The sequence below is a fragment of the Heptranchias perlo genome, chromosome 28 (genome assembly GCF_035084215.1).
Source record: "Heptranchias perlo isolate sHepPer1 chromosome 28, sHepPer1.hap1, whole genome shotgun sequence".
NCBI classification, from domain to species: domain Eukaryota; kingdom Metazoa; phylum Chordata; class Chondrichthyes; order Hexanchiformes; family Hexanchidae; genus Heptranchias; species Heptranchias perlo.
In genome coordinates this window covers 28,300,197-28,327,467 of record NC_090352.1, presented here as the reverse complement: position 1 = coordinate 28,327,467, position 27,271 = coordinate 28,300,197, and the positions used below count along the sequence as shown (strand labels likewise).

The 27,271-nt window shown below is 42.2% G+C and overlaps 1 protein-coding gene across 1 annotated transcript in view; it reads left to right on the top strand.

Moving 5' to 3' along the window:
- Positions 1-27,271, top strand: part of LOC137344971 (carboxypeptidase D-like) — a 63,975-nt gene that overhangs the window by 12,250 nt on the left and 24,454 nt on the right. The window contains exons 3-8 of the mRNA XM_068008281.1: positions 20,399-20,541; positions 21,098-21,267; positions 22,534-22,895; positions 23,942-24,133; positions 24,958-25,125; positions 26,689-26,798. Coding sequence (XP_067864382.1) covers positions 20,399-20,541; positions 21,098-21,267; positions 22,534-22,895; positions 23,942-24,133; positions 24,958-25,125; positions 26,689-26,798 — 1,145 coding nt within the window. The remainder of the gene's footprint in view (positions 1-20,398; positions 20,542-21,097; positions 21,268-22,533; positions 22,896-23,941; positions 24,134-24,957; positions 25,126-26,688; positions 26,799-27,271) is intronic.

Here is a 27,271-nt window from a genome sequence, read left to right as displayed (position 1 = left end):
AAGCAGCTAAAATAAAGCTGAGAAAGATTCCTATTAATTTAAGTGAAGAGACCCCCATTGTGAGTAAATATAGGGACAATGTGGTATGAATTACATTGAAGTACTATTGGTACTTCATGGTGATGTCACAATTGAAAACAGAAGGCTGCTATCTGCATTGATTTGTTCTTTTTCTTGCTATCACAGTTGTTTAGCTACAATATTGTTGCATGATGTTACATTAATAGAATACAATGTACATGGTATAGTTTACGTGGATATCCGTTTTACTAAATGAGTTGGATTGTGGAGATGATCCCAGGGAATGGCAGTAGTGTCTGTGTGTGGTGCTGTGTTTGCCCACTGGGTTTTGGTTGTAACCCAGAACCTTGTATAGGTAGATGGCGTGTACTCTGCATGCTCAGTCATCAAGCTTTGTGGGGAATGTTGTCAACTTAAGATTTTCATAGTGTGTCAGGAGTAGGGACTGGATTATTAAGTTTCCATTTAAATTTTAGATTTCTGATGGCTTGGTGGACAAAAGCAGAATGTCCCAAGTTTAATTTCTAGTCCGTGATGAGTTAGCCGACTTCTGCTGGAACAACAGTCGGTACGTTACAATTGATCTCAGTGCCACTGGCTTAAGGATACCCACTCCTGATCACTATCCATTGACTCCTGCTGGAAAGTGCACGTGTGTCATTGTTTGATGAGGAAAGTATTAGATTTGGCTATGGTCGTATAGATTGCCAGCACTCGCTGTATAACCTCTCAAGTAGAATAGGCACTAGGCAAGGTATCAGAGGGCACCTAGTACCCATGAAAGCAAAAGTGAACACCCTTAGGAGCAGAGGAAATGAGCAAAAAAAATTACATTTTAATTACTTTCCTAAGGTATTAATGGAACTATGGGCCATGGGATATATTCTGACTCTAACCCACAAGTAATAAAGCCATGTGTGTTATTAGCCACCTGGATACAACTAACACCCCACAGTTCTACAAAAAGGATAACTTCACCACTGGGGCTTAGCTCCCGTTTTATTGGATGTGGTGCATGCACTGCTTATTAAGACAAAGAATGATTGTCGAGAATATTAATGCAGGGGTTGATTTTGTTAAAATTAATTATGGGGTTTTGAGCCTTGTTTTAAATATTTCAAATGTAAGGAATCTTACAACACCAGGTTATAGTCCAACTGTTTTATTTGAAAATCACAAGCTTTCGGAGGCTTTCTCCTTCGTCAGGTGAGTGTGGGATTCGGATTCCATGGAAGGTTACCGCATTTATAGTCAGAGAACAATACCTGGTGATTACAGATAATCTTTCCAACTGCCCGTTGTCAAGGCAATCAAAGTGTTCAGACAGAGAGATGTTACCAACAGGACCACCGAATACACAAACGGCCAGAACAAAAGAGAGACAGAGAGAGAGAAACATCCGAAAGGAAGAGAAAGACAGAGAATGAACCGTTGTATTAAAAACAGATAACTTTTTTTCGCTGGTGGGGTAACGTGCAGCGTGACATGAACCCAAGACCCCGGTTGAGGCTGCCCTCATGGGTGCGGAACTTGGCTATCAATTTCTGCTCGACGATTTTGCGTTGTCGTGTGTCTCGAAGGCCGCCTTGGAGAACGCTTACCCGAAGATCGGTGGCTGAATGTCCTTGACTGCTGAAGTGTTCCCCGACTGGGAGGGAACCGTCCTGTCTGGCGATTGTTGCGTGGTGTCCGTTCATCCGTTGTCGCAGGGTCTGCATGGTCTCGCCAATGTACCATGCTCCGAGGCATCCTTTCCTGCTACGTACGAGGTAGACAACGTTGGCCGAGTCACAGGAGTATGAACCATGTACCTGGTGGGTGGTGTCCTCTCCTCTCGTGTGATGGTGGTATCTGTGTCGATGATCTGGCATGTCTTGCAGAGGTTGCCGTGGCAGGGTTGTGTGGTGTCGTGGGCGCTGTTCTCCTGAAAGCTGGGTAATTTTCTGCGAACGATGGTCTGTTGAGGTTGGGTGGCTTTTTTTTTTATTCGTTCACGGGATGTGGGCGTCGCTGGCAAGGCCGGCATTTATTGTCCATCCCTAATTGCCCTCGAGAAGGTGGTGGTGAGCCGCCTTCTTGAACCGCTGCAGTCCGTGTGGTGACGGTTCTCCCACACTGCTGTTAGGAAGGGAGTTCCAGGATTTTGACCCAGCGACAATGAAGGAACGGCGATATATTTCCAAGTCGGGATGGTGTGTGACTTGGAGGGGAACGTGCAGGTGGTGTTGTTCCCATGCGCCTGCTGCTCTTGTCCTTCGAGGTGGTAGAGGTCGCGGGTTTGGGAGGTGCTGTCGAAGAAGCCTTGGCGAGTTGCTGCAGTGCATCCTGTGGATGGTGCACACTGCAGCCACAGTGCGCCGGTGGTGAAGGGAGTGAATGTTTAGGGTGGTGAATGGGGTGCCAATCAAGCGGGCTGCTTTATCTTGGATGATGTCGAGCTTCTTGAGTGTTGTTGGAGCTGCACTCATCCAGGCAAGTGGAGAGTATTCCATCACACTCCTGACTTGTGCCTTGTAGATGGTGGAAAGGCTTTGGGGAGTCAGGAGGTGAGTCACTCGCCGCAGAATACCCAGCCTCTGACCTCTCATAGCCACAGTATTTATATGGCTGGTCCAGTTAAGTTTCTGGTCAATGGTGACCCCCAGGATGTTGATGGTGGGGGATTCTGCGATGGTAATGCCGTTGAATGTCAAGGGCAGGTGGTCATTGCCTGGCACTTATCTGGCCCGAATGTTACTTGCCACTTATGAGCCCAAGCCTGGATGTTGTCCAGGTCTTGCTGCATGCAGGCTCGGACTGCTTCATTATCTGAGGGGTTGTGAATGGAACTAAAAACTGTGCAGTCATCAGCGAACATCCCCATTTCTGACCTTATGATGGAGGGAAGGTCATTGATGAAGCAGCTGAAGATGGTTGGGCCGAGGACACTGCCCTGAGGAACTCCTGCAGCAATGCCCTGGGGCTGAGATGATTGGCCTCCAACAACCACTACCATCTTCCTTTGTGCCAGGTATGACTCCAGCCACTGGAGAGTTTTCCCCCTGATTCCCATTGACTTCAATTTTACTAGGGCTCCTTGGTGCCACACTCAGTCAAATGCTGCCTTGATGTCAAGGGCAGTCACTCTCCCCTCACCTCTGGAATTCAGCTCTTTTGTCCATGTTTGGACCAAGGCTGTAATGAGGTCTGGAGCCGAGTGGTCCTGGCGGAACCCAAACTGAGCATCGGTGAGCAGGTTATTGGTGAGTAAGTGCTGCTTGATAGCACTGTCGACGACACCTTCCATCACTTTTCTGATGATTGAGAGTAGACTGATGGGGCGGTAATTGGCCGGATTGGATTTGTCCTGCTTTTTGTGGACAGGACATACCTGGGCAATTTTCCACATTGTCGGGTGGATGCCAGTGTTGTAGCTGTACTGGAACAGCTTGGCTAGAGGCGCAGCTAGTTCTGGAGCACAAGTCTTCACCACTGCAGCTGGGATGTTGTCGGGGCCCATAGCCTTTGCTGTATCCAGTGCACTCAGCCGTTTCTTGATAGCACGTGGAGTGAATCGAATTGGCCGAAGACTGGCTTCTGTGATGGTGGGGATATCGGGAGGAGGCTGAGATGGATCATCTACTCGGCACTTCTGGCTGAAGATGGTTGCAAACGCTTCAGCCTTGTCTTTTGCACTCACGTGCTGGACTCCGCCATCATTGAGAATGGGGATGTTTGCAGAGCCTCCACCTCCCGTTAGTTGTTTAATTGTCCACCACCATTCACAACTGGATGTGGCAGGACTGCAGAGCTTTGATCTGATCCGTTGGTTGTGGAATCGCTTAGCTCTGTCTATAGCATGTTGCTTCCGCTGTTTAGCATGCATGTAGTCCTGAGTTGTAGCTTCACCAGGTTGGCACCTCATTTTTAGGTACGCCTGGTGCTGCTCCTGGAATGCTCTTCTACACTCCTTATTGAACCAGGGTTGATCCCCTGGCTTGTTGGTAATGGTAGAGTGAGGAATATGCCGGGCCATGAGGTTACAGATTGTGCTGGAATACAATTCTGCTGCTGCTGATGGCCCACAGCGCCTCATGGATGTCCAGTTTTGAGCTGCTAGATCTGTTCTGAATCTATCCCATTTAGCACGGTGGTAGTGCCACACAACACGTTGGATGGTGTCCTCAGTGCGAAGACGGGACTTCATCTCCACGAGGACTGTGCGGTGGTCACTCCTACCAATACTGTCATGGACAGATGCATTTGCGACAGGGAGATTGGTGAGGACGAGGTCAAGTGACTTTTTTCCCCTCGTGTTGGTTCACTCACCACCTGCCGCAGGCCCAGTCTAGCAGCTCTGTCCTTCAGGACTCGGCCAGCTCGGTCAGTAGTGGTGCTACCGAGCCACTCTTGGTGATGGGCATTGAAGTCCCCCATCCAGAGTACATTTTGTGCCCTTGCTACCCTCAGTGCTTCCTCCAAGTGGTGCTCAACATGGAGGAGGACTGATTCATCAGCTGAGGGAGGACGGTAGGTGGTAATCAGCAGGAGGTTTCCTTGCCCATGTTTGACCTGATGCCATGAGATTTCATGGGGTCCAGAGTCAATGTTGAGGACTCCCAGGGCCACTCCCTCCTGACTGTATATCACTGTACCGCCACCTCTGGTGGGTCTGTCCTGCCGGTGGGACAGGACATACCCAGGGATGGTGATGGAAGAGTCTGGGACGTTGGCTGAAAGATATGATTCTGTAAGTATGGCTATGTCAGGCTGTTGCTTGACTAGTCTGTGGGACAGCTCTCCCAATTTTGGCACAAGTCCCCAGATGTTCGTAAGGAAGACCTTGTAGGGTCGACTGGGCTTGGTGTTTTGCCGTTGTCCCTGGTGTAGGCGAGTAGTGGAGGTGTGGGGATGGCCTTAGCGAGGTGTGCGTCGTCATCGATGACATGTTGAAGGCTGCGGAGAACATGGCGTAGTTTCTCCGCTCCGGGGAAGTACTGGACGACGAAGGGTACTCTGTTGGTTGCGTCCCATGTTAGTTTTCTGATGAGTTCTACGCGATTTTTCGCTGTGGCCTGTCGGAACTGTCGATCGACGAGTCGAGCGTCATATCCCGTTCTTACGAGGGCGTCGTTCAGCGTCTGTAGGTGTCCATCGCGTTCCTCCTCGTCTGAGCAGATCCTGTGTATTCACAGGGCCTGTCCATAGGGGGTGGCCTCTTTGACGTGGTTAGGGTGGGAGCTGGAAAAGTGGAGCATCGTGAGGTTGTCCGTGGGCTTGCGGTAGAGCGATACACCAACAACAGCCAATCCCCAGACGCCATCCTACAACTCATCCGCTTCATCCTGGATCACAATGTATTCACCTTCGACAACCAGTTCTTTACCCAAACAAACGGAACAGCCATGGGGACCAAATTCGCACCCCAATACACCAACATTTTCGTGCACAAGTTCGAGCACGACTTCTTCACCGCACAGGACCTCCAACCAACGCAATACACCAGATACATCGACGACATTTTCTTCCTATGGACCCATGGCGAAGAATCACTGAAGAGACTACACGATAACATCAACAAGTTCCATCCCACCAACAAGCTCACCACTGACTGCTCCTCAGAATCGGTTTCTTTTTTGGACACACGAATCTCCATCAAAGACGGGCACCTCAGCACCTCACTCTACCGCAAGCCCACGGACAACCTCACGATGCTCCACTTTTCCAGCTTCCACCCTAACCACGTCAAAGAGCCATCCCCTATGGACAGGCCCTACGAATACACAGGATCTGCTCAGACGAGGAGGAACGCGATGGACACCTACAGACGTTGAACGACGCCCTCGTAAGAACGGGATATGACACTCGACTCATCGATCGACAGTTCCGACGGGCCACAGCGAAAAATCGCATAGACCTCATCAGAAGACTAACACGGGACGCAACCAACAGAGTACCCTTCGTCGTCCAGTACTTCCCCGGAGCGGAGAAACTACGCCATGTTCTCCGCAGCCTTCAACATGTCATCGATGACGACGAATACCTCGCTAAGGCCATCCCCACACCTCCACTACTCGCCTTCAAACAGCCACCCAACCTCAAACAGACCATCGTTCGCAGAAAATTACCCAGCTTTCAGGAGAACAGCGCCCACGACACCACACAACCCTGCCACGGCAACCTCTGCAAGACATGCCAGATCATCGACACAGATACCACCATCACACGAGAGGAGAGGACACCACCCACCAGGTACATGGTTCATGCTCCTGTGACTCGGCCAATGTTGTCTACCTCGTACGTTGCAGGAAAGGATGCCCCGGAGCATGGTACATTGGCGAGACCATGCAACCCTGCGACAACGGATGAACGGACACCGTGCAACAATCGCCAGACAGGAGGATTCCCTCCCAGTCGGGGAACACTTCAGCAGTCAAGGACATTCAGCCACCGATCTTCGGGTAAGCGTTCTCCAAGGCGGCCTTCGAGACACACGACAACGCAAAATCGTCGAGCAGAAATTGATAGCCAAGTTCCGCACCCATGAGGACGGCCTCAACCGGGATCTTGGGTTCATGTCACGCTACACGTAACCCCACCAGCAAGGGGAAAAAAAAGTTATCTGGTTTTAATACAACGGGTCATTCTCTGTCTTTCTCCTCCTTTTCGGATGTTTCTGTCTGTCTGTCTCTCTCTCTCTCTGTCTGTGTCTCTCTCTCTCTGTCTGTCTGTGTCTCTCTCTGTCTGTCTGTCTCTCTTTTGTTCTGGCCGTTTGTGTATTCGGTGGTCCTGTAGGTAACATCTCTCTGTCTGAACACTTTGATTGCCTTGACAACGGGCAGTTGGAAAGATTATCTGTAATCACCAGGTATTGTTCTCTGACTATAAATGCGGTAACCTTCCATGGAATCCGAATCCCACACTCACCTGACAAAGGAGAAAGCCTCCGAAAGCTTGTGATTTTCAAATAAAACAGTTGGACTATAGCTTGGTGTTGTAAGATTCCTTACATTTGTCAACCCCAGTCCATCACCGGCATCTCCACATCTTAAATATTTCAGTTAGTGCCTAAGTGCTCTCACATGGAGAGGAAAAAAATATATTCTGACAAGCTGTGCCTAGCAGATTTGTGAGATGCTTAAACTTCCTTTTAAAAGTCCAGCAATCATTTGTAATATAAGATGTTAATAATGGGTCTGACTCTCACAACTATTGTATATCCTGTTACTATTGTTTGCCTTACTGTTTATTTTTTTGCTCTCTGGAAAGGGTAACCAACAGGTAGGAAAATATACCCTCTGTGAGCTATTGGGGTATTGGTGATTAAAATATACAGATGATTTCTACATGCTTCTCCATTTATATTAATTCAAAAAAATGAAGGTGATTTCAGCAGCATTTCTGACTACATTCTTTTACAATCTGGGGACTAAAAAAACTCATGCTGTAATATAGTTGCCATTAAATCCATTCCAATTTCCAGGAGCTGAAGCTATATCTTCAGAGCCTTTTTAATTTTTATAATTTTTGTGTATGAATTCATCTCTCTCCACCCCATTCCCTAAAAAACTTTTATTTTATAACAACTGTTCTTTAAAGTACATAGCAACAATGTTTACACTTCAAAAGTAAAGTGCTTTGGAACATCCTGAGGATGTGAATGGTGCTGTACAAATGCATCTTTAACATGGAATTTATCAAGCTGTACATCTTTACCCCTCCCATCAGCCTTCCTGCCAGTAACCGTAGCTGATTGTATTAAAAAATGCATTCTAATGCTCCTTTTAATACTTCTAAAATGAAGTTAGTTTTCAGAAATCCAGTGCTAATACCTAAACTATGCTTGCCTTTACCTTGTAATGAGTGTTGTTCAGAATCTGAGAAATAGCATTACCAAGGTTAAATGGGTCCATTGTTGATCAAGATAAAAGACTTTTTTAAGGCGAGTTGAACCAGTTTGATTTACAGACAGGATATCCTGTTTAAGTAAAATAAATGTGGTGAGTTGGCCTGTGCTTAGTTGGGACAGAATACTTGATGTAATTCTGGGAAGTGCGTATGCTAGGTTGCAGTAATTTCTGCAAATGGAAATGGATCAGGTCAGTTACCATCTATAAAGAGAAAAGACAAATTAATGTTCTGGGTGTGTTTTTATTTTAAATCGGCATTGAAAACATCTTCCAGTTTTCAGTTCTGATGAGGGGTATACACTCAAAATGTTAACTTGTCTTTTTCTTTTTGCAGATGCTCACTGCAGATGTTATGTATTTCCAGCATTTTCTGTTTTTATTACTGAAATCGGTAAATGGGTCAGCCTTGGCTCAGTGGTAGCATTCTCGCCTCTGAGTTAGTAGGTCACGGGTTCAAGACCCACTCCAGAGACTTGAGCACATAATCTCGGCTGGCACTTCAGTGCAGTACTGTGGGAGTGATGCACTGTTGAAGGTGCCGTCTTGTGGATGAGACGTTAAACCAAGGATACCGTCTGTCCTCTTGGGTGGATGTAAAAGATCCCGTGGCACTATTCAAAGAAAAGCAGGGGAGTTCTCCCCAGTGTCCTGGACAATATTTATCCCTCAACCAACATCACTAAAACAGATCACCTGGTCATTATCTCATTGCTGTTTGTGCGAGCTTGCTGTGTGCAAATTGGCTGTCATATTTCTCTGCACTACAATAGTACTTCATTGGCGTAAAGCACTTTGGGATGTCCTGATGTTGTGAAAGATACTGTTTGCTCTTGTTTGCTTTCTATTTTTTCATTTTATGTACGATGATTTCTGTTGGATTTCAATTTTTTTTATTGTTTCCATGGTCCCAGATATCCTAAGTTTTATACCTTTTCATTGATTTAAAAAAAAATTAGGATTTTCATAAGGTGGAAAGGGCACATTTTGATCATTATCGACCACATTCACAATGCATATGATCGACAATCCGAATCACAGAGAGTCACATTTGGGTGATAGTTTAAGGCGAGGAAGCGGCAACCTGCTCCCGCCAGATATATATAATTTCTGTTCCTTTGCACCAGTGACCGTAGATACAGGTCTATGTGGCTGGGGCGATCACTGGCCTTAATTGAACAAACTCGATTTGATATCAGAGCTATGATAATTAGCTGTTCAACTTTTTTAACAAGGGTTTCTAGATCAGCGCAAAAGTCCCCAGGAAATTATGGTGTGGCTTAGGCCATAGATGCGCCATTACTATGGCGCAAGTTTTTAACAAATTCCAGCCCTATATAGCTGGGTTAGAAAAGTTTTACAGAATAAAAAATAAACCTTTCTGATTGATGACTATAGAATACACTCTACTTTTCAAAAAATTCTGTGTAATACTGACAATTTGACATGCTCCCTTGCAGAATCTAAAGCATTTTCTAAGATTGGAATTTAGAGTGCATCAGTAATAAATGATACTCGTACATTGTCCTGCCCCACATTCTCGATTGAGCTTGAGGTCATGATGCAATATAATGTTGCAATGGGTACGTGTTTTAGTTTCCTTTTTTAGGTTGAATGGAAATCTGTAACCTGGACAGGAGTTATAGCTGCACTGCGGTCCTTTAAACCCCAATGTCACGCAACTTCCGTCACAGCTTTGTCTGGTTCAGTCTGGCAATGTGAGCTTTACATGTCTTTAAAACCCTGCTTATTTGAGAAGAGTCCTTTCAAGTTCTTAAAAATGTGCATGATCCAATGATGTCAGTAGAATGTGTAATTGATTGAGACTTAATTCCAGTTAAAAGAAGTGTGCTGGTGCCATAGCAACAGAGGCTGCTTGCTTCATGTCTCCAAGGTTTTTAGACTGTATTACGAACGTGGGTGCCAATTTGCAATTGCTGTTAAAGCTAGTATAATATGTGCATTATAGTGAAGCTGAATAATGATTTGTGATTTACTTATTTGTAATGTTCAGGTTTTGCAGTTTGAGTCCCACATGTTTGGTTAGTGCTAATACATTGGGCTACAAAAATCTCAAACTGCATGTAACCTTAATTGCAGCAAAAAGTGTCCCAAAATCTCACATTAAAACAAAATTTTGGGATGTGAAGTTATGTTAAAACTTAAAAATAATATATATTTTAGAAAAAGATTAGGGTAATGCTTCCTCAAAACAGTCTGTTGCCTGTCCTGAGGAAAACAGTGTCAAACTGTCATGACTGCTGCCATTGTTACCTTTTGGCTAACCCGTATAGAAATTGGCAGTACAAATGGTGTATCCTTCCTTCCCTCCCTCCCACAGTGATGGTAAGTGGGCTTCTCACCCTCAGCCCCCCCCCCCCCCCCCCAAACCCGGCAATTCTGTGAGCAATAAGTTTCTAGCCTAACTGCCATGGAATAAATGCAGAATGAAGATGAAGAAATTTTAGACTGAGTGAACCTGTGTTGTCATGTAGTGATGGGCTGAAGAATAACTGACAGAGGCTTATAATGAGTCTCTGTGTTCTAGATCAAGAAGCCACGCGTGTTATGGGAAAAAGCTAATGAGCTGAGTGGATAACTTACAAAATTAAGGGCATGGAAATATAAATGTCCCCAACTTTCCATAACACATTTTCCTCACATTTCTGTTTCTTTTTGTTTGAATTATTTTACTCCCTTTTATGGATTCCATCAGTCCTATCGTGAAGGAGCTTGTTGAGCCAACGATCTGTTACCAACATACGAAACTGAGGCATGATTAGAAACTAAAGAAGCTCTTACTTAATGCTTATCATTGATCTGTGGAAATGACTGGTGCCTAGTTCAATGGATGCAGGCTCAGCTGAAACATTTAAAAGGACTGGATCAGTTTCTGAATCAGCAAGGAGTAGAAGGGTTGGATTTGGGTTAATCGACCCTTACCCTTACCAAAAAAATCAGAAATGATCAGACCATGTCCTGAAAGAGGTTCCGAGTGATTGAGTGAATGACTGGTGGGCTGTGCATGCATTTACTTTCACAAATTCCTGTTAATGTCTCACTGCTTTTACCTTTCTCAAGCACTTAGCTCTCATAATTCTGTGTATATTCCTTTCTAGATTACGAGAAGACTGTTTCAGTTAGCAATCTAAACAGACTTGTGCTGTACAAGATCTGGCCTACTTTATAATCTGATAGTGTTATTGTGCACTACAATGAATGGAAGAAATCAGGGATGCAATATGCTTCATCAAAAATGAGCAGCAAAGATTGAAAACTAGTCTTTTGGCAGTAGTCTAAGCAAAACAATCAGGAATTCAAGTTGGGTGACCAGAATGTTGGTGTACATTGATCAACATGACAATAAAGGTTAAAGCTGTGGATATAAAGGCTTCCCTATTAACACAATTGTAAGGAATCTTACAATACCAGGTTATAGTCCCAACAGTTTTATTTGAAAATCACAAGCTTTCGGAGGCTTTCTCCTTCGTCAGGTGAAGTGTGGGATTCCATAAAGGTTACCGCATATATAGTCAGAGAACAATGCCTGGTGATTACAGATAATCTTTCCAACTGCCCGTTGTCAAGGCAATCAGACAGAGACAGTACATACATGACTACTGAATATACAAACGGTCAGAACAAAAGACAGAGAGAGAGAAATAGATAACACTTTTTTTGCTGGTGGGGTTACGTGTAGCGTGACATGAACCCAAGATCCCGGTGAGGCCGTCCTCATGGGTGCGGAACTTGGCTATCAATTTCTGCTCGACGATTTTGCGTTGTCGTGTGTCTCGAAGGCCGCCTTGGAGAACGCTTACCCGAAGATCGGTGGCTGAATGTCCTTGACTGCTGAAGTGTTCCCCGACTGGGAGGGAATCCTCCTGTCTGGCGATTATTGCACGGTGTCCGTTCATCCGTTGTCGCAGTGTCTGCATGGTCTCGCCAATGTACCATGCTCCGGGGCATGGTACATAACACGATGCATCAGGTGTCATTGTGATTCTTTGAACTTTTTAACAATTAATTTTGTGCTGGACAAGGAGAGTGATGTTGATGCCTAATACACTTCTTAGACCCATTGCCAGCATCTGGGACTTTTTGGTGCGATGCTGAATACAGATCCTTCTCCCAAATTTTATGTCGTAGATGCACGCCCACTATGAGCTGTGTAGAGACAATGCAGCCCAATTTTCTGTATTTCTTTTATAGTTAGCAAAGATGACTTTAACGGTATCTGTTCGGACTGGCTTTAAACCCAGTCATCTATCATCGGCTTAAGTTTTTCAAAATGAAAAGTTGTGTGAGGAAGCTTAAATTCAGTCGGAGTAGTTTTTGAAGCTCACCTGGCAATGGTGGATTCTGGCAATTGTATTGATTTCATGTCATGATCCAGTAGATCCTGTAATTTTTAAGAGATCTGCAGTCCTGCCACATCCAGTCGTGAATGGTGGTGGACAATTAAACAACTAACGGGAGGAGGAGGCTCTGCAAACATCCCCATCCTCAATGATGGCGGAGTCCAGCACGTGAGTGCAAAAGACAAGGCTGAAGCGTTTGCAACCATCTTCAGCCAGAAGTGCCGAGTGGATGATCCATCTCAGCCTCTTCCCGATATCCTCACCATCACGGAAGCCAGTCTTCGGCCAATTCGATTCACTCCACGTGATATCAAGAAACGGCTGAGTGCACTGGATACAGCAAAGGCAATGGGCCCCGACAACATCCCAGCTGCAGTGGTGAAGACTTGTGCTCCAGAACTAGCTGCGCCTCTAGCCAAGCTGTTCCAGTACAGCTACAACACTGGCATCTACCCGACAATGTGGAAAATCGCCCCAGCTATGTCCTATCCACAAAAAGCAGGACAAATCCAATCCGGCCAATTACCGCCCCATCAGTCTACTCTCAATCATCAGCAAAGTGATGGAAGGTGTCGTCGACAGTGCTATCAAGCGGCACTTACTCACCAATAACCTGCTCACCGAAGCTCAGTTTGGGTTCCGCCAGGACCACTCGGCTCCAGACCTCATTACAGCCTTGGTCCAAACATGGACAAAAGAGCTGAATTCCAGAGGTGAGGTGAGAGTGACTGCCCTTGACATCAAGGCAGCATTTGACCGAGTGTGGCACCAAGGAGCCCTAGTAAAATTGAAGTCAATGGGAATCAGGGGGAAAACTCTCCAGTGGCTGGAGTCATACCTGGCACAAAGGAAGATGGTAGTGGTTGTTGGAGGCCAATCATCTCAGCCCCAGGACATTGTTGCAGGAGTTCCTCAGGGCAGTGTCCTCGGCCCAACCATCTTCAGCTGCTTCATCAATGACCTTCCCTCCATCATAAGGTCAGAAATGGGGATGTTCGCTGATGACTGCACAGTGTTCAGTTCCATTCGCAACCCCTCAAGTAATGAAGCAGTCCGAGCCCGCATGCAGCAAGACCTGGACAACATCCAGGCTTGGGCTCATAAGTGGCAAGTAACATTCGGGCCAGATAAGTGCCAGGCAATGACCATCTCCAACAAGAGAGAGTCTAACCACCTCCCCTTGACATTCAACGGCATTACCATCGCAGAATCCCCCACCATCAACATCCTGGGGATCACCATTGACCAGAAACTTAACTGGACCAGCCATATAAATACTGTGGCTACGAGAGCAGGTCAGAGGCTGGGTATTCTGCGGCGAGTGACTCACCTCCTGACTCCCCAAAGCCTTCCCACCATCTACAAGGCACAAGTCAGGAGTGTGATGGAATACTCTCCACTTGCCTGGATGGGTGCAGCTCCAACAACACTCAAGAAGCTCGACACCATCCAAGATAAAGCAGCCCGCTTGATTGGCACCCCATCCACCACCCTAAACATTCACTCCCTTCACCACCGGCGCACTGTGGCTGCAGTGTGTACCATCCACAGGATGCACTGCAGCAACTCACCAAGGCTTCTTCGACAGCACCTCCCAAACCCGCGACCTCTACCACCTAGAAGGACAAGAGCAGCAGGCACATGGGAACAACACCACCTGCACGTTCCCCTCCAAGTCACACACCATCCCGACTTGGAAATATATCGCCGTTCCTTCATTGTCGCTGGGTCAAAATCCTGGAACTCCCTTCCTAACAGCACTGTGGGAGAACCGTCACCACACGGACTGCAGCGGTTCAAGAAGGCGGCTCACCACCACCTTCTCAAGGGCAATTAGGGATGGGCAATAAATGCTGGCCTCGCCAGCGACGCCCACATCCCGTGAACGAATAAAAAAAAAAGATATGATCTGTGTAATTTTGGGGTCAAAGTGTTCCGTAGTAGCTCAGCAAAATATGTTTGATCACCTAGGTGATGAGCCAGAAAGATTTGAAAATCGTGCATGTACTGAATGCATTTTGGATCAGTGGGATTATTTGATGACCTCGAAGTCAACTCCCAGAATTAAACAATTTATAAGTGTAAGCCTGTTGTTGTTTTAACAACTGCCAGAAAGCTAAAGACTGAAATTGTAAAGAAAGGAGAACAAAATTTGCATTTAGATAGTGCCTTTCACATCCCACAGTGCTTTACAACTAATTCAGCACTGTGAAACCGGTGATGTCACTGTTCAGTTTTGTTACGCGGAGAATACATTGTCGTATATCAAGATGTCAATGGTAGCACGCTCGCCTCTGAGTCAGAGTCGTGGATTCAAGTCCCACTCGATATTTGAGCACATAACCTAGGCTGACACTGTCAGAAGTGCCGTCTTTCGGGTGAGACATTAAATCAAGGACCCTTCTGGCCTCAGGTAGACATCAAAGATTCCATGACGCTGTTTGAAGAAGAGCAAGGAGCTCTCCTGGTATCCTGGCCAACATGTATTCCTCGACCAAAAATATTTATTCATTTAACCATTGGTGTTTGTGAGATCTTGCTGTGCACAAATTGGATTATGTATTTGCTTAATTACAATAGTGTAAAAGTACTTAATTGGCTATGAAGCACTTTGAGACATCCTGAGGTTATGAGAGGCGCTATATAAATGAAAGTTCTTTCTTTATTATTTAGGGTTGTTGGTATGATTGTGCAGATGTCGGGAACTATGCATTCTTTTGGGATAATTTGATAGTCTAGAATTTTGGTGGGTTCGGGATATAGTAGAGATCTTGCCTAGCTGCAAGTTAGGATTGGTAATTTGTGGCCCTATTTTGATCTTGGGACCTGCAAAAGGTTTTCACTCTGTTGTACAGTTAAACATTCATGCAAAGCTGAGAATAGATTGTGTGGTCTTTTATTGACTAGTGGTAAAGCGGTGCCTGCCTCAAACTATTATCTGAATGTTATTAGTTTGTAAACTCTGAAGTTGAACTTTGATTTTTTAAAAATCTGATTTCAAATGCCTGATTGTAATGTTTTGTCAGAGGAGAAATAACTGAAGTCTGGCACAAGTATATTTTCCTTTCATTCTTCCTGCTGGCAGAACCATAGAGCAGCATGGCGGTCAGTACCTCTGTTGCAAGCTCAGTAGTCCTTAGAGCACATGTGCCAATAAGCCGCCTTTTTGTCCATCAAAGCTCATCATTCTTGCATATAAACTCATCCAGCCTAGCATTCAGCTGCATCTTCAACTCTCCCAAAGTCTTTGTCATTGCTACCTTGCCTGGGAGATTATTCTGAACATTTATCACCTTTTTGAATAAATAAATTCTTCCTAATATGTTTTAAATTTACTTCTCATTAATTTAAATTGTCTTCTGGTGGTCTAGTCCAATTTATTTTGAAGGTTTAGCATATCTGTACCACTTATTATTTTATATACCTTGATGATGTCTTCCACACCCCAGCCATCGTCTCTTTGGATGTAGAACTTAATTTCTCTAATCATTCCTCATAGCTCATCCCCTTTGCTGAATCATGACATCTTGATCTCTGTGACCTTCAATGGGGGAATGATAATGTTGTTTTTCAATTCTATAAAAACAGAATTTCTTCACGTCTCTAGCAAGTCTGACTATAAACTGCCACCTTTTCTTTTGGCTCCATTCAGCTATTCTTCATATATGGACATTCTTTGCCTCACTACCTTCTGTAAGCTCAAATGGAGCTCTCACATCTCATTTATTATTAAAGCTGCCTTCAAGAAGCTGTTTTCTCTCTCTTTCATGTCAAACACCTTTCCCTTTAACGACTCTTAACTCTTCATAAAGCCCAGGTCCATCCAAGAGTTGAACGCTGCTCCCATATCTAGGGTTCACTCTTGTACCCCGGACAGAAATTTTGTCATCTAAAAGGCAATCCCTCTCACCTCAAACCTCCAAACAATGAATATATCTTTCTTGTTCCCATTTTTTCCCTGCCCTTGCCTCTTCCTATTACAATCTTTTTACTTCATCTACTTTATTGATACTGCTATGGTCAGTGCTTCTGAATTTTCTGTTCTAGTTCATTCTAAGTTGTTCCTACATCTCATTTAGTTAAAATCAAGACTCCTAGCATTCTACTCTTAACTGAATCTTCCTCAGGACCTCAAAACTGGCACTTCCTTAACCCCCTCCCTCCAATCTCTCCAGCCCCACACAACCGGGCTTCCAAAGACACTTCTCCCATCACTCTCTCTTCCAATGGAGTGAGTGGGTGAGAAAGGGGCAAGAAGAACCATCAAATGCAGAATGGCTTGACAGAATCGTGCGAAACTCTTTGCCAGGGGTCTGGCAACAGATAATCTACCCAACCACTGCTGTAAAATTATGTGGGACATAAGAGACCTGAAAGGGAGGGGCAACAAATCACAAATGGGCAGAGGAAAATATGGTTTTTTAGTGGAACATTTTTTAAAAATCACTTTTTGTACTGTATTTATCTCCCCGGTGACCCACATATAATGCACTTGGGAATTGTTGACCAAATGTGCAGTGACACTCCTTGACCTTGAGCTTCCAGCCTTTGGGTCAAGCAAGTCGTCATCTTGAAAATCTTCTACATGCTGTGTAGATAACACGGTCAGGATTTGAATGTTTTGTATAATACTCTCTGTGACATGAAGCAACGTTTGCTATTGTGACTTCATTTGCAGTTCTCTTTGAATTCAAATGTGCATGTAACCCTTTACTCCATCAACCCTTCTCTGTCTACACAATGTGAAAGTTATCCTCAATTACAACAGACCTGAAGCAAATTGATTGAAGAATACAGTTTGCTTTTTATTTTTTGTAAGGAGCTACTTATTTTAAGTCTAGTAGTGGGCTCAGGCATCTTTCATTTGGTTTATGTGTAACTTATTTGTACTTTGCTGTGACCTTGGCTGGTTGGTTTACTTTATTTAGCAACCATACTTAACTGTTGTTGTAATTTATAAATCCCATGTGTGTTTGAGATGCTCAACTTCTTATACAAAAATTTGAATATTTTCTAAATTGGTTGTCATACTACTAATTTGGCCAATTAAAGGTAAGGCAGTAGAATGTTAATTAGCAGAAATTAAAACATATAGTTCTCTTCATCGCTGAGCTAAGCAATTGAAATGTGATCAGTACTGGATGCACAATTATCTGCCTGCACAGACCCTGTTCTACAGAGCACTGTCGACATGGAAATGATAAATCTGCACAAGTTGAAAGATGATTCCTGTGACCTGCTGATAGATGGAAGCATTGTCTTGAGCTGTTCATGTTATAATTGTGATTTCCTTCCAGTCTGATACATGGGGTTTGTCATAGTGTGGGTGGTTCCATCTTGTGACACAGGAAATGAGCAAGCATATTGCACTGGTATTTGAGTAGTGGTCAGACACATTATACTTGGACATTGATTCTCGTTCCCCCCACCGCCCCCCCCTGCTCCCAATCAAATTGTTCTGTTTGTACTAAAACCAAATTAGCAATCTCACTGTATTTTGGAAACTGGATGTAATAATTGCTGAAACGGGCCAATTCATTGCTCATTGTGAGGCAGCCGTAAATACACAGGAGTGGGTTCTACAGTCTGTTATAATTATTTACTTATTTCATCACTTCACGTTCCAACTGAAGATCCCTCCTGTTGGAAGATTAAAAATAGATGTCAAGTGAAAATGTAAAGTCGTGTCTGAGCATGAAAATTCAGCTGCTTACTTACAAGTCAAATCTCGCTCTTAATCTCTCGTTTTAAAGGCGCACAAGCGGTGCAAACAATTTCTAACCGCGTTTCCTTGCTGAAAAAAATTACAACACTGTTTATACCCTGCGAGTTACATCCTGAAAAAACTCTTAGATTTGTCAAGTATGATTTCTCTTTCTTAAAACCATGTTGACTCTGCTTAATCATATTATGATATTCTAAGTATCCTGTTATTAGTTCCTTAATAATGGATTCCAGCATTTCCCTGACGCCTGATGTCAGGCTAACTGGCCTGTATGTCCTTGTTTTCTCTCTTCCCTCCTTTCTTGACTAGCAGGGTTACATTTGCTACCTTCCAATCCACTGGGACCGTTCTAGAATTTTGGAAGTTCATTTTAAGCCCATTAAATTGTAAGAATTGTGGTTTGTTTGTTCACTGGATCTAGTTTCTTCTGTGGGACAGGCTTCTTACTGTAACATTGATCTGATCCATTCCCCAAAGCTAAGTTCACTTCACTGCTTCATATGTAAGTGTAAATGCTATTGGCCATTGTAATTGGAGTTTAGCCATATTTTAAATGATTAATGTTTTTTTTTGTTTGGGATTTTGGCCAAAGTATAAATGAGTAACTTATGACAGCAGTGATATATTCAATTTAAAAAGTATGTCGTGCATTTGCTCTGGAAGGAATTGAATATTTTACCTACAAATGTATGTTTAGAAGTTCAGAATATAGAATATGGTGATTTCTTAGCTCAAAACTTTAAACAAACTCCAAGATCTTGGCATTCAGTTACAGCAATTGTTACAAGAGTCAACAGTGAATGAAGTATTTAACTAAATGTTAATGTATACTGTTAAACTTTTGTTTTGCAAAGTGGTTATGTTTTCTTACAAAGCAGGATATCCTTTTTCTCCAGCAGATATTTTACATAAAGATGGTTTGAAGTGATTCCATGTTTCCACTCCCTTCAGTGTGTGCATTTAATAATTTGCATGCACTGGCCTTTGTTTCTCATTTCTAGCCCAGATTATCTGTAATACAATGGTTGAACAAAGTTTGTTAATCAAGAGGTTTTTAAATTTGCTTTTAGGGGAAGCAGGAGAAAAAGTAGGAATATTTACCTTCAGTTGGTTGATTTATTACTTGATCCTTGTATTTCACTCATGCATTATGGGTTGATCTAACCAAAATATTTTTTTTAATTCTCTCTTTTTCTTTTAAGTTTCCTTGCACCATTCTGAACCAATAGGTCATCAGAGCCACCAGGCTTGTGTGCGCAGAGTTCACAAGAGAATTGTAGATGAAGGAGGCCGTTCACCCATTTTAATTCATCCATCCAGAAAGATTATAAAGTCACCCCATTGCTGCATCCAGTTAATTCTTAAATAATTCCAGGGCTTTTGCCTCCACAATTCTATGTAGAAGTATGTTCCATGTGTTATTCACTGAATAAAGAATAATCTCATATCAGTTCTGGATTTACCTTTTTCATTCCGTTAATTATTGTATGTCACTGTAAGGTTAGATCTCAGATATTTCCTTTCCACGTTGAAAAACCCAAGTTTCTCCAGTCTTTCCTCATAACTCATACCTTTGTTGTAAGAAATCAGCCTCATGGCTGTTCTTTGCACTGCCTGTTGTACTTGGATGTTGAAGGGTTAAAGCCACATTCTACCATTCTGTGGCACAGTGACTGAGCCCCAGTGCCATGTGCCAGCCACTGCCTTATGTTAGTTGAAATATCCAGACAGTTGGGCTTTTGAAAACACACGCCAGAAAAAGTATATATCTAGAAAACTTTCCAGTCTGTTAGGGATTAACCACTACCATTTTAAAAAAAAACAATTCAAACATGTTCAAGTATAATTCATTTAAAGCTTAAGTTTTTTTTATTAATTAAATCTCAAATCCTAAATTTGAAGGATCCCCGAAACAGTATTAAGGCATGAGTTGTCTTCATATTACAGTCGGCTTGGTCTCGTGGTCCCCCTGCAAATATAAAATCTTCCATTTTAAGAATAGGCAATTCTGTAGATTATGTGAAACTCATTTAGTATCATACCCATGTAGCACACGGGTATAGATAATATGATTAATTGGATGCACCAAGCAGAATCAACTGTAGGTCAAGCTTTTTTTACTTTAAGTATAAATCCTTGAGCAGTCTCTGCTTAAGTGTATATCACAACTAGCTGCCATCAACACCTCCAAGCCAAAACTGAAACTCGTTGCAGTGCATAAGTTGTACTTGGATACAAGTTATCTCCATTTTTAAGTGTGTTATATTGAAACTGGTTAAAAATTTAAAGTTAAGTAGGAGATATACTTGTATGTGAGACTGTGCAGTAAGTGGGAAGTAAAACACTGTTATGTAATGTTGGCATGGAGGTCCACTGTATGACATCTAATTTTAATTATCTTACAGGAGGGATGCAAGACTACAATTATTTGCAGGGAGACTGTTTTGAAATCACACTGGAACTCACCTGCTGCAAACACCCGCCGGCCTCTGCCCTTCGTAAAGAATGGGACAACAACCGTGATTCCCTTCTAAACTTAATGGAGAAGGTACTATAAGAGAACATGATGAGAAAAAGAAAGACAGAACTTGTATTTATATGGTGCCTTTCATGTCCTCAGGATGCCCCAAAGCAATCTACAACGAAAGAATTACTTTCCAAGTGTAGCTACTATTGTTATGTACATAGGAACAGGAGTAGGCCATTCAGACCCTCGAGCATGTTCTGTCATTCATTCAGATCATGACTGATCTGTACCACAATTCCATTTACCTTCTTATGCTCCATATCCTTTGATACCCTTACTTTATCGATCTCTGTCTGAAAATTTCCATTGACCCACAGCCTGTTTTTGCAGTACCTACATGGAGAGGCAGTACTTTACCTGACACACTAACTCTTCTCCATGCCCCCCAAAAAAGAAAATCTCACCAGAGTCGATAAGTGATGTCTAGGTTCCATTTAGTGCTAGATAATTTGGGCTCGAAACATTTATATTTTTACTCCAGTTTGTTGTATTCAGAGTAGCTGCTGATGTTCATCTTCCACGAAATGTCAACATCGTTAAATTAATTGGAAATTGCATTTATACTTGTATTCTGCAGGTCCATATGGGTGTTGCGGGATTTGTCAAAGATGCTGTACTTGGCTCAGGGATTTCTAATGCAGCTATTGTAGTCACTGGCATTGATCACAATATTACAACGGGCAACTTTGGTGATTTCCACAGATTGCTTGTACCAGGGACCTACAACATAACAGTTGTTGCACAAGGGTAAGGAAAGTGAAAGCCAGACAGATGATTATCTCTTCTTAGATCCATTAATAAAGATGCATGCAAGACAAAGATGAAAGGAGATGAAAACTGTTTTTAAGACCAGTCAAGAGAGTGTGGGCACACATAGTGCTTGGATCAGTAATGTAGGTTTAATTCAAAATTGGCCTTTAACCCAAAAATTGAAAAATGTCAATTAATTGTGATTCTGAAATAATCTACTAATTTATGCAGCTTGTGGTGCACATTGACTTTCATAATCTGCTCACATGAATGACTGTGCACAAGTGGTTCTTCTGAGAATTGCTGCTTGTACTGACATGTGACCACAAAAATGGCAACACCTTATTATGTTGGCAAGAAACCACTTAATAGAAGTCAACATAAAAATATAGTTGACTGCTAACTCCCACATCTACTTAACCTAATCAATTCAGGTTTGATGGCTGAATATGCTAAAGTATGTTTTTCTTCCCTCCTACAAACTGCTGATGCATGATACTGGTAACATTTTTAATGTGCTGTTGTGCAGGCACCAACAGGGAAATGCCATGCTATTTAACTCCCTGTTGAACAGCTGTCATGGTTACTCAGCTGAATAGACGGCTTATGCGAATGTTGTATGTCGAGATTATTTACGTTATCATCTCTCGGGCTGGTGCATTTTGGGATCTCTTGATCAGAACAATGTGAGATACATCCAAAATGCACCATATTAGGAGTAATTTAAGTTTTTTTTAAAAAAAGTACAATTGATCATTGAAAGCATATAGTGTACTATTCAACCCAGACCATCTTATTTGGTGTAACATATTGACTGAGCACTGTAAACTTTTCAGCTTTTAAGTATGCACATCTTTTCACATTGTCTTCTGAGGTAAAATGCCTGAGTAGACCTCGAGGGGCTAAATTAAGGGAAAGCTAGATAAACACGAGGGGGAAAGGAATAGAAGGATATGCTGATAGGGTTAGATGAAGAGGAGTGGGTGATGGCTCATGAAGAGCATAAACACCAGTATGGACGAGTTGGGCCGAATGGCCTGTTTCTGTGCTGTATGTTCCATGTAAATTGCCACCCAGACCTCTTGGTGTAAAATTAGCAGTTTTAAACCCCATTTTCGCATCTCTTATATCTGTCTTGAGTCTAAGACCCGGTTAATTTTCATTCGTTTGGTTACTTTTTTATGAGTTAATGTGAAAGATTTCAGTAATTTATTGAAAAACATTTTGGGAAAAAATTTTGAGGTATTGCTTGTGTCTTCACAGTTACACGTCTGTCACTATCTTCGACATTGAGGTGCATGAGGGCCCAGCCACGCAACTTAATTTCACGCTTCAGTCTCTAGTAGCTGCAAATAATCATACCATTGAGACGACCACCACCACCGTGGCCACCTCCACTGTGTTCAGGGCACAAAATGTATCGACAATGGAAGATGAACATCAGTCCAAAGCCATTGAGCCCAAGAACTTCAGGCACCATAATTATGCAGACATGGAGATCCTGCTGAGGAAATACTCCACAGAATATCCAGCAATCACACATCTATATACAGTTGGGAAATCAGTGAAGCAAAGGAATTTGTATGTTATGGAAATATCGGACAATCCAGGCATCCATGAAATGGGTATAGTTGCAAGAATATAGTACAGAATTTGATTTAAATGCATCTAGATTGCAAGGCTCAAAATGAGTACTGTAGAATCACCTTTTCCAATAGCCAAAATAGTCACTGGCCTACAGTTTTTTTTTAAATTACAATTAGTTGGCCACAACCAATTGTATTTTCTATATCCATGTCAGGAGAATTTGAAAAAAGCTTGCACAAGAATCTTCTCATGCCTATCAAAATGAAGAATGTTTGTATTTAGTTTTTGAACATATGGTCTAGATTAGTAAACAAGCTATACTTCAACTCTCACTGGTCTGTTACTAAACTTATTGGCTCAGTTCCAGCAGAATGCTACTCCCTTTGAGAACTAGGATTGTATTATCCCATTTATGACTGGATATGAAAGCTGCTCAGTAAATATGTAATATTTTTATTCTCTCGGAATGCGTATATGTAATGTGATATTTTCTCTTCCATGGGAATGAATAATCGTTTCATGGGGCTTTTTCCTGTTTTGTGGAATATTCTTTGGCAGGTTTTTTGTCACCCTAGAACAAAAGCTAGAAATGAGGGATCGAAAGAAGAAATGGACATCACTGTTGTCTGGGGGGGGTTAAATGTTGAAAATTATTTTGTGCCGAAACACCTGGGATGTCAGGGAAATTTTCAAAAAGAACCCAGGGTCACTTAGCACGTTTTTTAATTGCAACAATGTTAAATGTACTATGTCTTGTGTGTTCCCTCCTAACCTCTATCTTGTGTGTCCAGTTCAGCCATTAACAGGCATTTGATGAGAAGCTAGGGTAGCCTGTTCACACAAGCCATTAATGCTGCTCATCCAGAAGGCTTGCTACCCTTCATGACTTGGATGAGAGATGAAAGTTATCCTTTGCGAGACAGCTAAGCTTGCATACCATTTTAATAGTGTATGTGCATAATTCAGCACAGGCTTCCTTTTATGAAAGCAATGGTGTTTGTAACATATATAGTAAGGAAAAGTAGGTGATCTATAAAGGACAATGTGAATTAAACCGTGCTAAGTACTTTTTCTGTTTAACTAGGTGAACCTGAATTCAAATACATCGGAAACATGCATGGGAATGAGGTGGTGGGCCGTGAGCTCCTCCTAAATCTTATTGAGTACCTCTGTCAAAATTTTGGAACTGATCCTGAAGTGACCAATTTAGTGACTAAAACAAGAATCCATATTATGCCTTCAATGAATCCTGATGGATATGAAATGTCAAAAGAAGGTGATGTTTTTGCATTTGAAACAGTAGTTTTTGAAAGGAAATTCAATAAAATGTTTTAACCCTGGATGAAAGAAACTATTATAATCAGTTCCTAATGTTGAGTCAGTAATGAGTCTCAAGGAGCTCTGTCCCACACTAGTCATCTTTCACAATTCTGGATTTTGTTTTTGTCATACTCTTAGAATTGATGTGAAAAAATCACCAGATAAGTCCATGTTTCTGTTGATGTTTACTTTCTGATTTGAGATCTGAACAAGATTGTTTCCTCCCCAGTTTTTTTTTGTAAGCGTTTTTACTTTTCCCTGTTCAGCTTTCTTTACTATTTCACTCTGTCCGTCACAAACTGAAAATGATATGGTGTCTTTCACTGTAGAGATTTTTAAGATTGACAGTTTCTGTGCCAAATAATTACTCTGCAAAGGGCATGTAAATTGAGTTTAAGAACATGGATTATCAAAGAGCTTTATTTTCAGTGTTTTAATACTTATGTAATCATCTATAAAATATGAGTGGCTCAGTCTAATAAAAAAATGTAAATGTATTGATAACATTGAGCAGAAACCAGCTGCTGTTAACTTCAAATTTCTTTTGAAACCCTGAAAACTGGTCCATATTCTGATAATTGTAATTTAAATTTTGCCTACCTATAAACACATGCCCAGGACAAGAATTAAATTGTACATTTTTTCTTTTTCCAAATTGCAAATGAGTTCTACTAATCCACAGATAACTTTGGTGCCTTGTTTCAGATTACATTACTAAACCGTATATGTGAAATGTGTCTCGCATAGCTCTAAAACATCTCTCTCTGCCTCCACCTACAGGGGATATGAATGGTGTGGTTGGTAGAAACAACAGTAACAACTTTGATCTGAATCGCAACTTTCCTGACCAATTCTTTCAAATCAGTGACCCACGACAGCCAGAAACTTTAGCTGTGATAGATTGGCTGAACAAGATTCCTTTTGTGTTGTCTGCTAATTTACATGGTGGTTGGTACTTTTTGTTCTTAGGTGGAGTTGGGGATTTAATAATTGATATCTATTAGATTTATTAGAAATTTTGAACAATCGTTAAGTTTCAAAAGACGGGGCAAAATGGCATAATTTTAGTCAAAATGTCAAAATAGCAAACGGCAGTTTATTATTACAAAATGCTCCAATTTTTTTTTCCACATTACCAATTTTCTTCCCTTCTCTCTTGATACTGACTCCTTGCTGGAGTACAGTTCATGGGCAGTGATCAACCTCCAGCAACTCGCCCTAGTGGTTATTATTCACGTTTGAATCTTGACAGTGAGTGTCAGCAGGCTATTTGATTGAAGGGGAGGAAGCACCAAGCCTGATCCTCTCTTCCCAAGACATCCATATACCTGCACATCCAGCAGGAGTTGCTGGATAGTGATCTGGAGCAGTAGCACGGGCATGTGTCTTTGCTTTCCCCACCTCACTGACCCTTACCACTACCCCAGCTTTGATCAGCTAACTTAGCACAGACTAGGAACTGAACCCGGAACAAAGTTAGACTTTGATGTATTGAAATTTAGACACCTGGTTCAGACCTGCTTTCCTGTTGTTATGATCTTAGTTCATGAGACCCTGTCTTGAAGATGCAGTTCATCACCTCTAGCCTAGTCCTGCTCTCCTATCTGCCCTGGCATGGTTTTCTCAGAGCACTCATCTAACTTATGTTCCCCTGTGAGGAAATTATGCTGAAAATCGTTGTTTTCTACCCCACTGGGCCCACCAAACTTCAGCAGATGAACATTGTGCGACAGGAGTCCAGTACTGCATAATTGGGAGACAGGCACATTACGGTCAAAGAATGTGGGACTGGGCTAGGAATAGGTGAATGTAGTTTCAAGACAGAGTCCCACGAGTTGATAGAGCTACAAAATAGCCTTGATATATCAAGGTATTAGTTTAAAATACTGAAGTTAAATTTAATGCAATTTGATGCTCAGCACCAGAACCATAACAAATTTTTGATCTATTGAAGTTTAGTATATCAAACCTTAATTGACTTGAAATATTGAGAATGTGTGAGAATTATAAACCTATCCAGCTTTGTGTATAAATGAAAAATTTAGAGACACAGAACAGATCTCAGAGTCCCAAAAACAGGGAACTTGAGAAGAGGACATGTCATAATGTGCAGTAGGGTATTCTTCTTGGAGGGTGGAATTCAAATGTATTTTTATTGGAATAGGGAGAGAAGCTAATTTGGAAGTGCCAGATGCCACTAGATGCAAATAACAGTTGTTTGTGTCTCCCTTCACTTGCCTTAGCTTGATAAATATATTCCCTCTCCGAACAAGTTGTTGCTTTAAGTATAGAGATTTTGAAAACTCTTCTTTCCGAGTGTAACTATTGGGGAAAAAAGTCATTTATCAATATAGATCTCAGACAATTGTGTAACCTATTTTAAGTTTTCTTTGAAAGTCCTCTTTGTAATATATTCATAAATATAAGTTTGAACTATTAATGGCATTTTATATAACTTTGTATATCAGAACAAAGAATCAAACAGCTGTTGTGCTCTTGCATTTTGAACAGGTTCCCTGGTAGTGAACTACCCTTATGATGACGATGCAGACGGTATTGCAGTGTACAGTAGGTCACCAGATGATGCCATCTTTCAGCAGTTGGCACTTTCTTTTGCTAAGGTACCCATTTTACTTGAGCTTGCTTCACTCTTGAAAAAATATTCTTCTAATGTGCTTTCTCAGACTTTTACTTCCAAAAGCTTGGCCAAAATTGTACTGACTATAGTGTTGTAAACATATCTCATTGTTTTGTAAATGGTTGTGTTCTATGAAACATTTTGATTAGTCACTCCAGTAAGATTGACGAAATGTTGATAGATTTTTGTCAAATAGCCATGCCTAAATGAGGCATAGATGTCTTTTTTCAAATTTGGTTTGCTCTGCTGCAGTTGAGGCAGAGTTAAATTCCTGCAATGTTTGTTGTTAAACTCTCCTAATTTATTTAAGCCTTTCACATACAAGTTCACACTTAACTTGTTGACTTGTCTCCTGTATTAGTTAAAAAATATAGTAAGTTGGTGAATTTCATTATCTTGGGGGAAATCGATCGAAATTTCACCATGGACAGGTAATTCTGCCGTATTGCCTTAGGT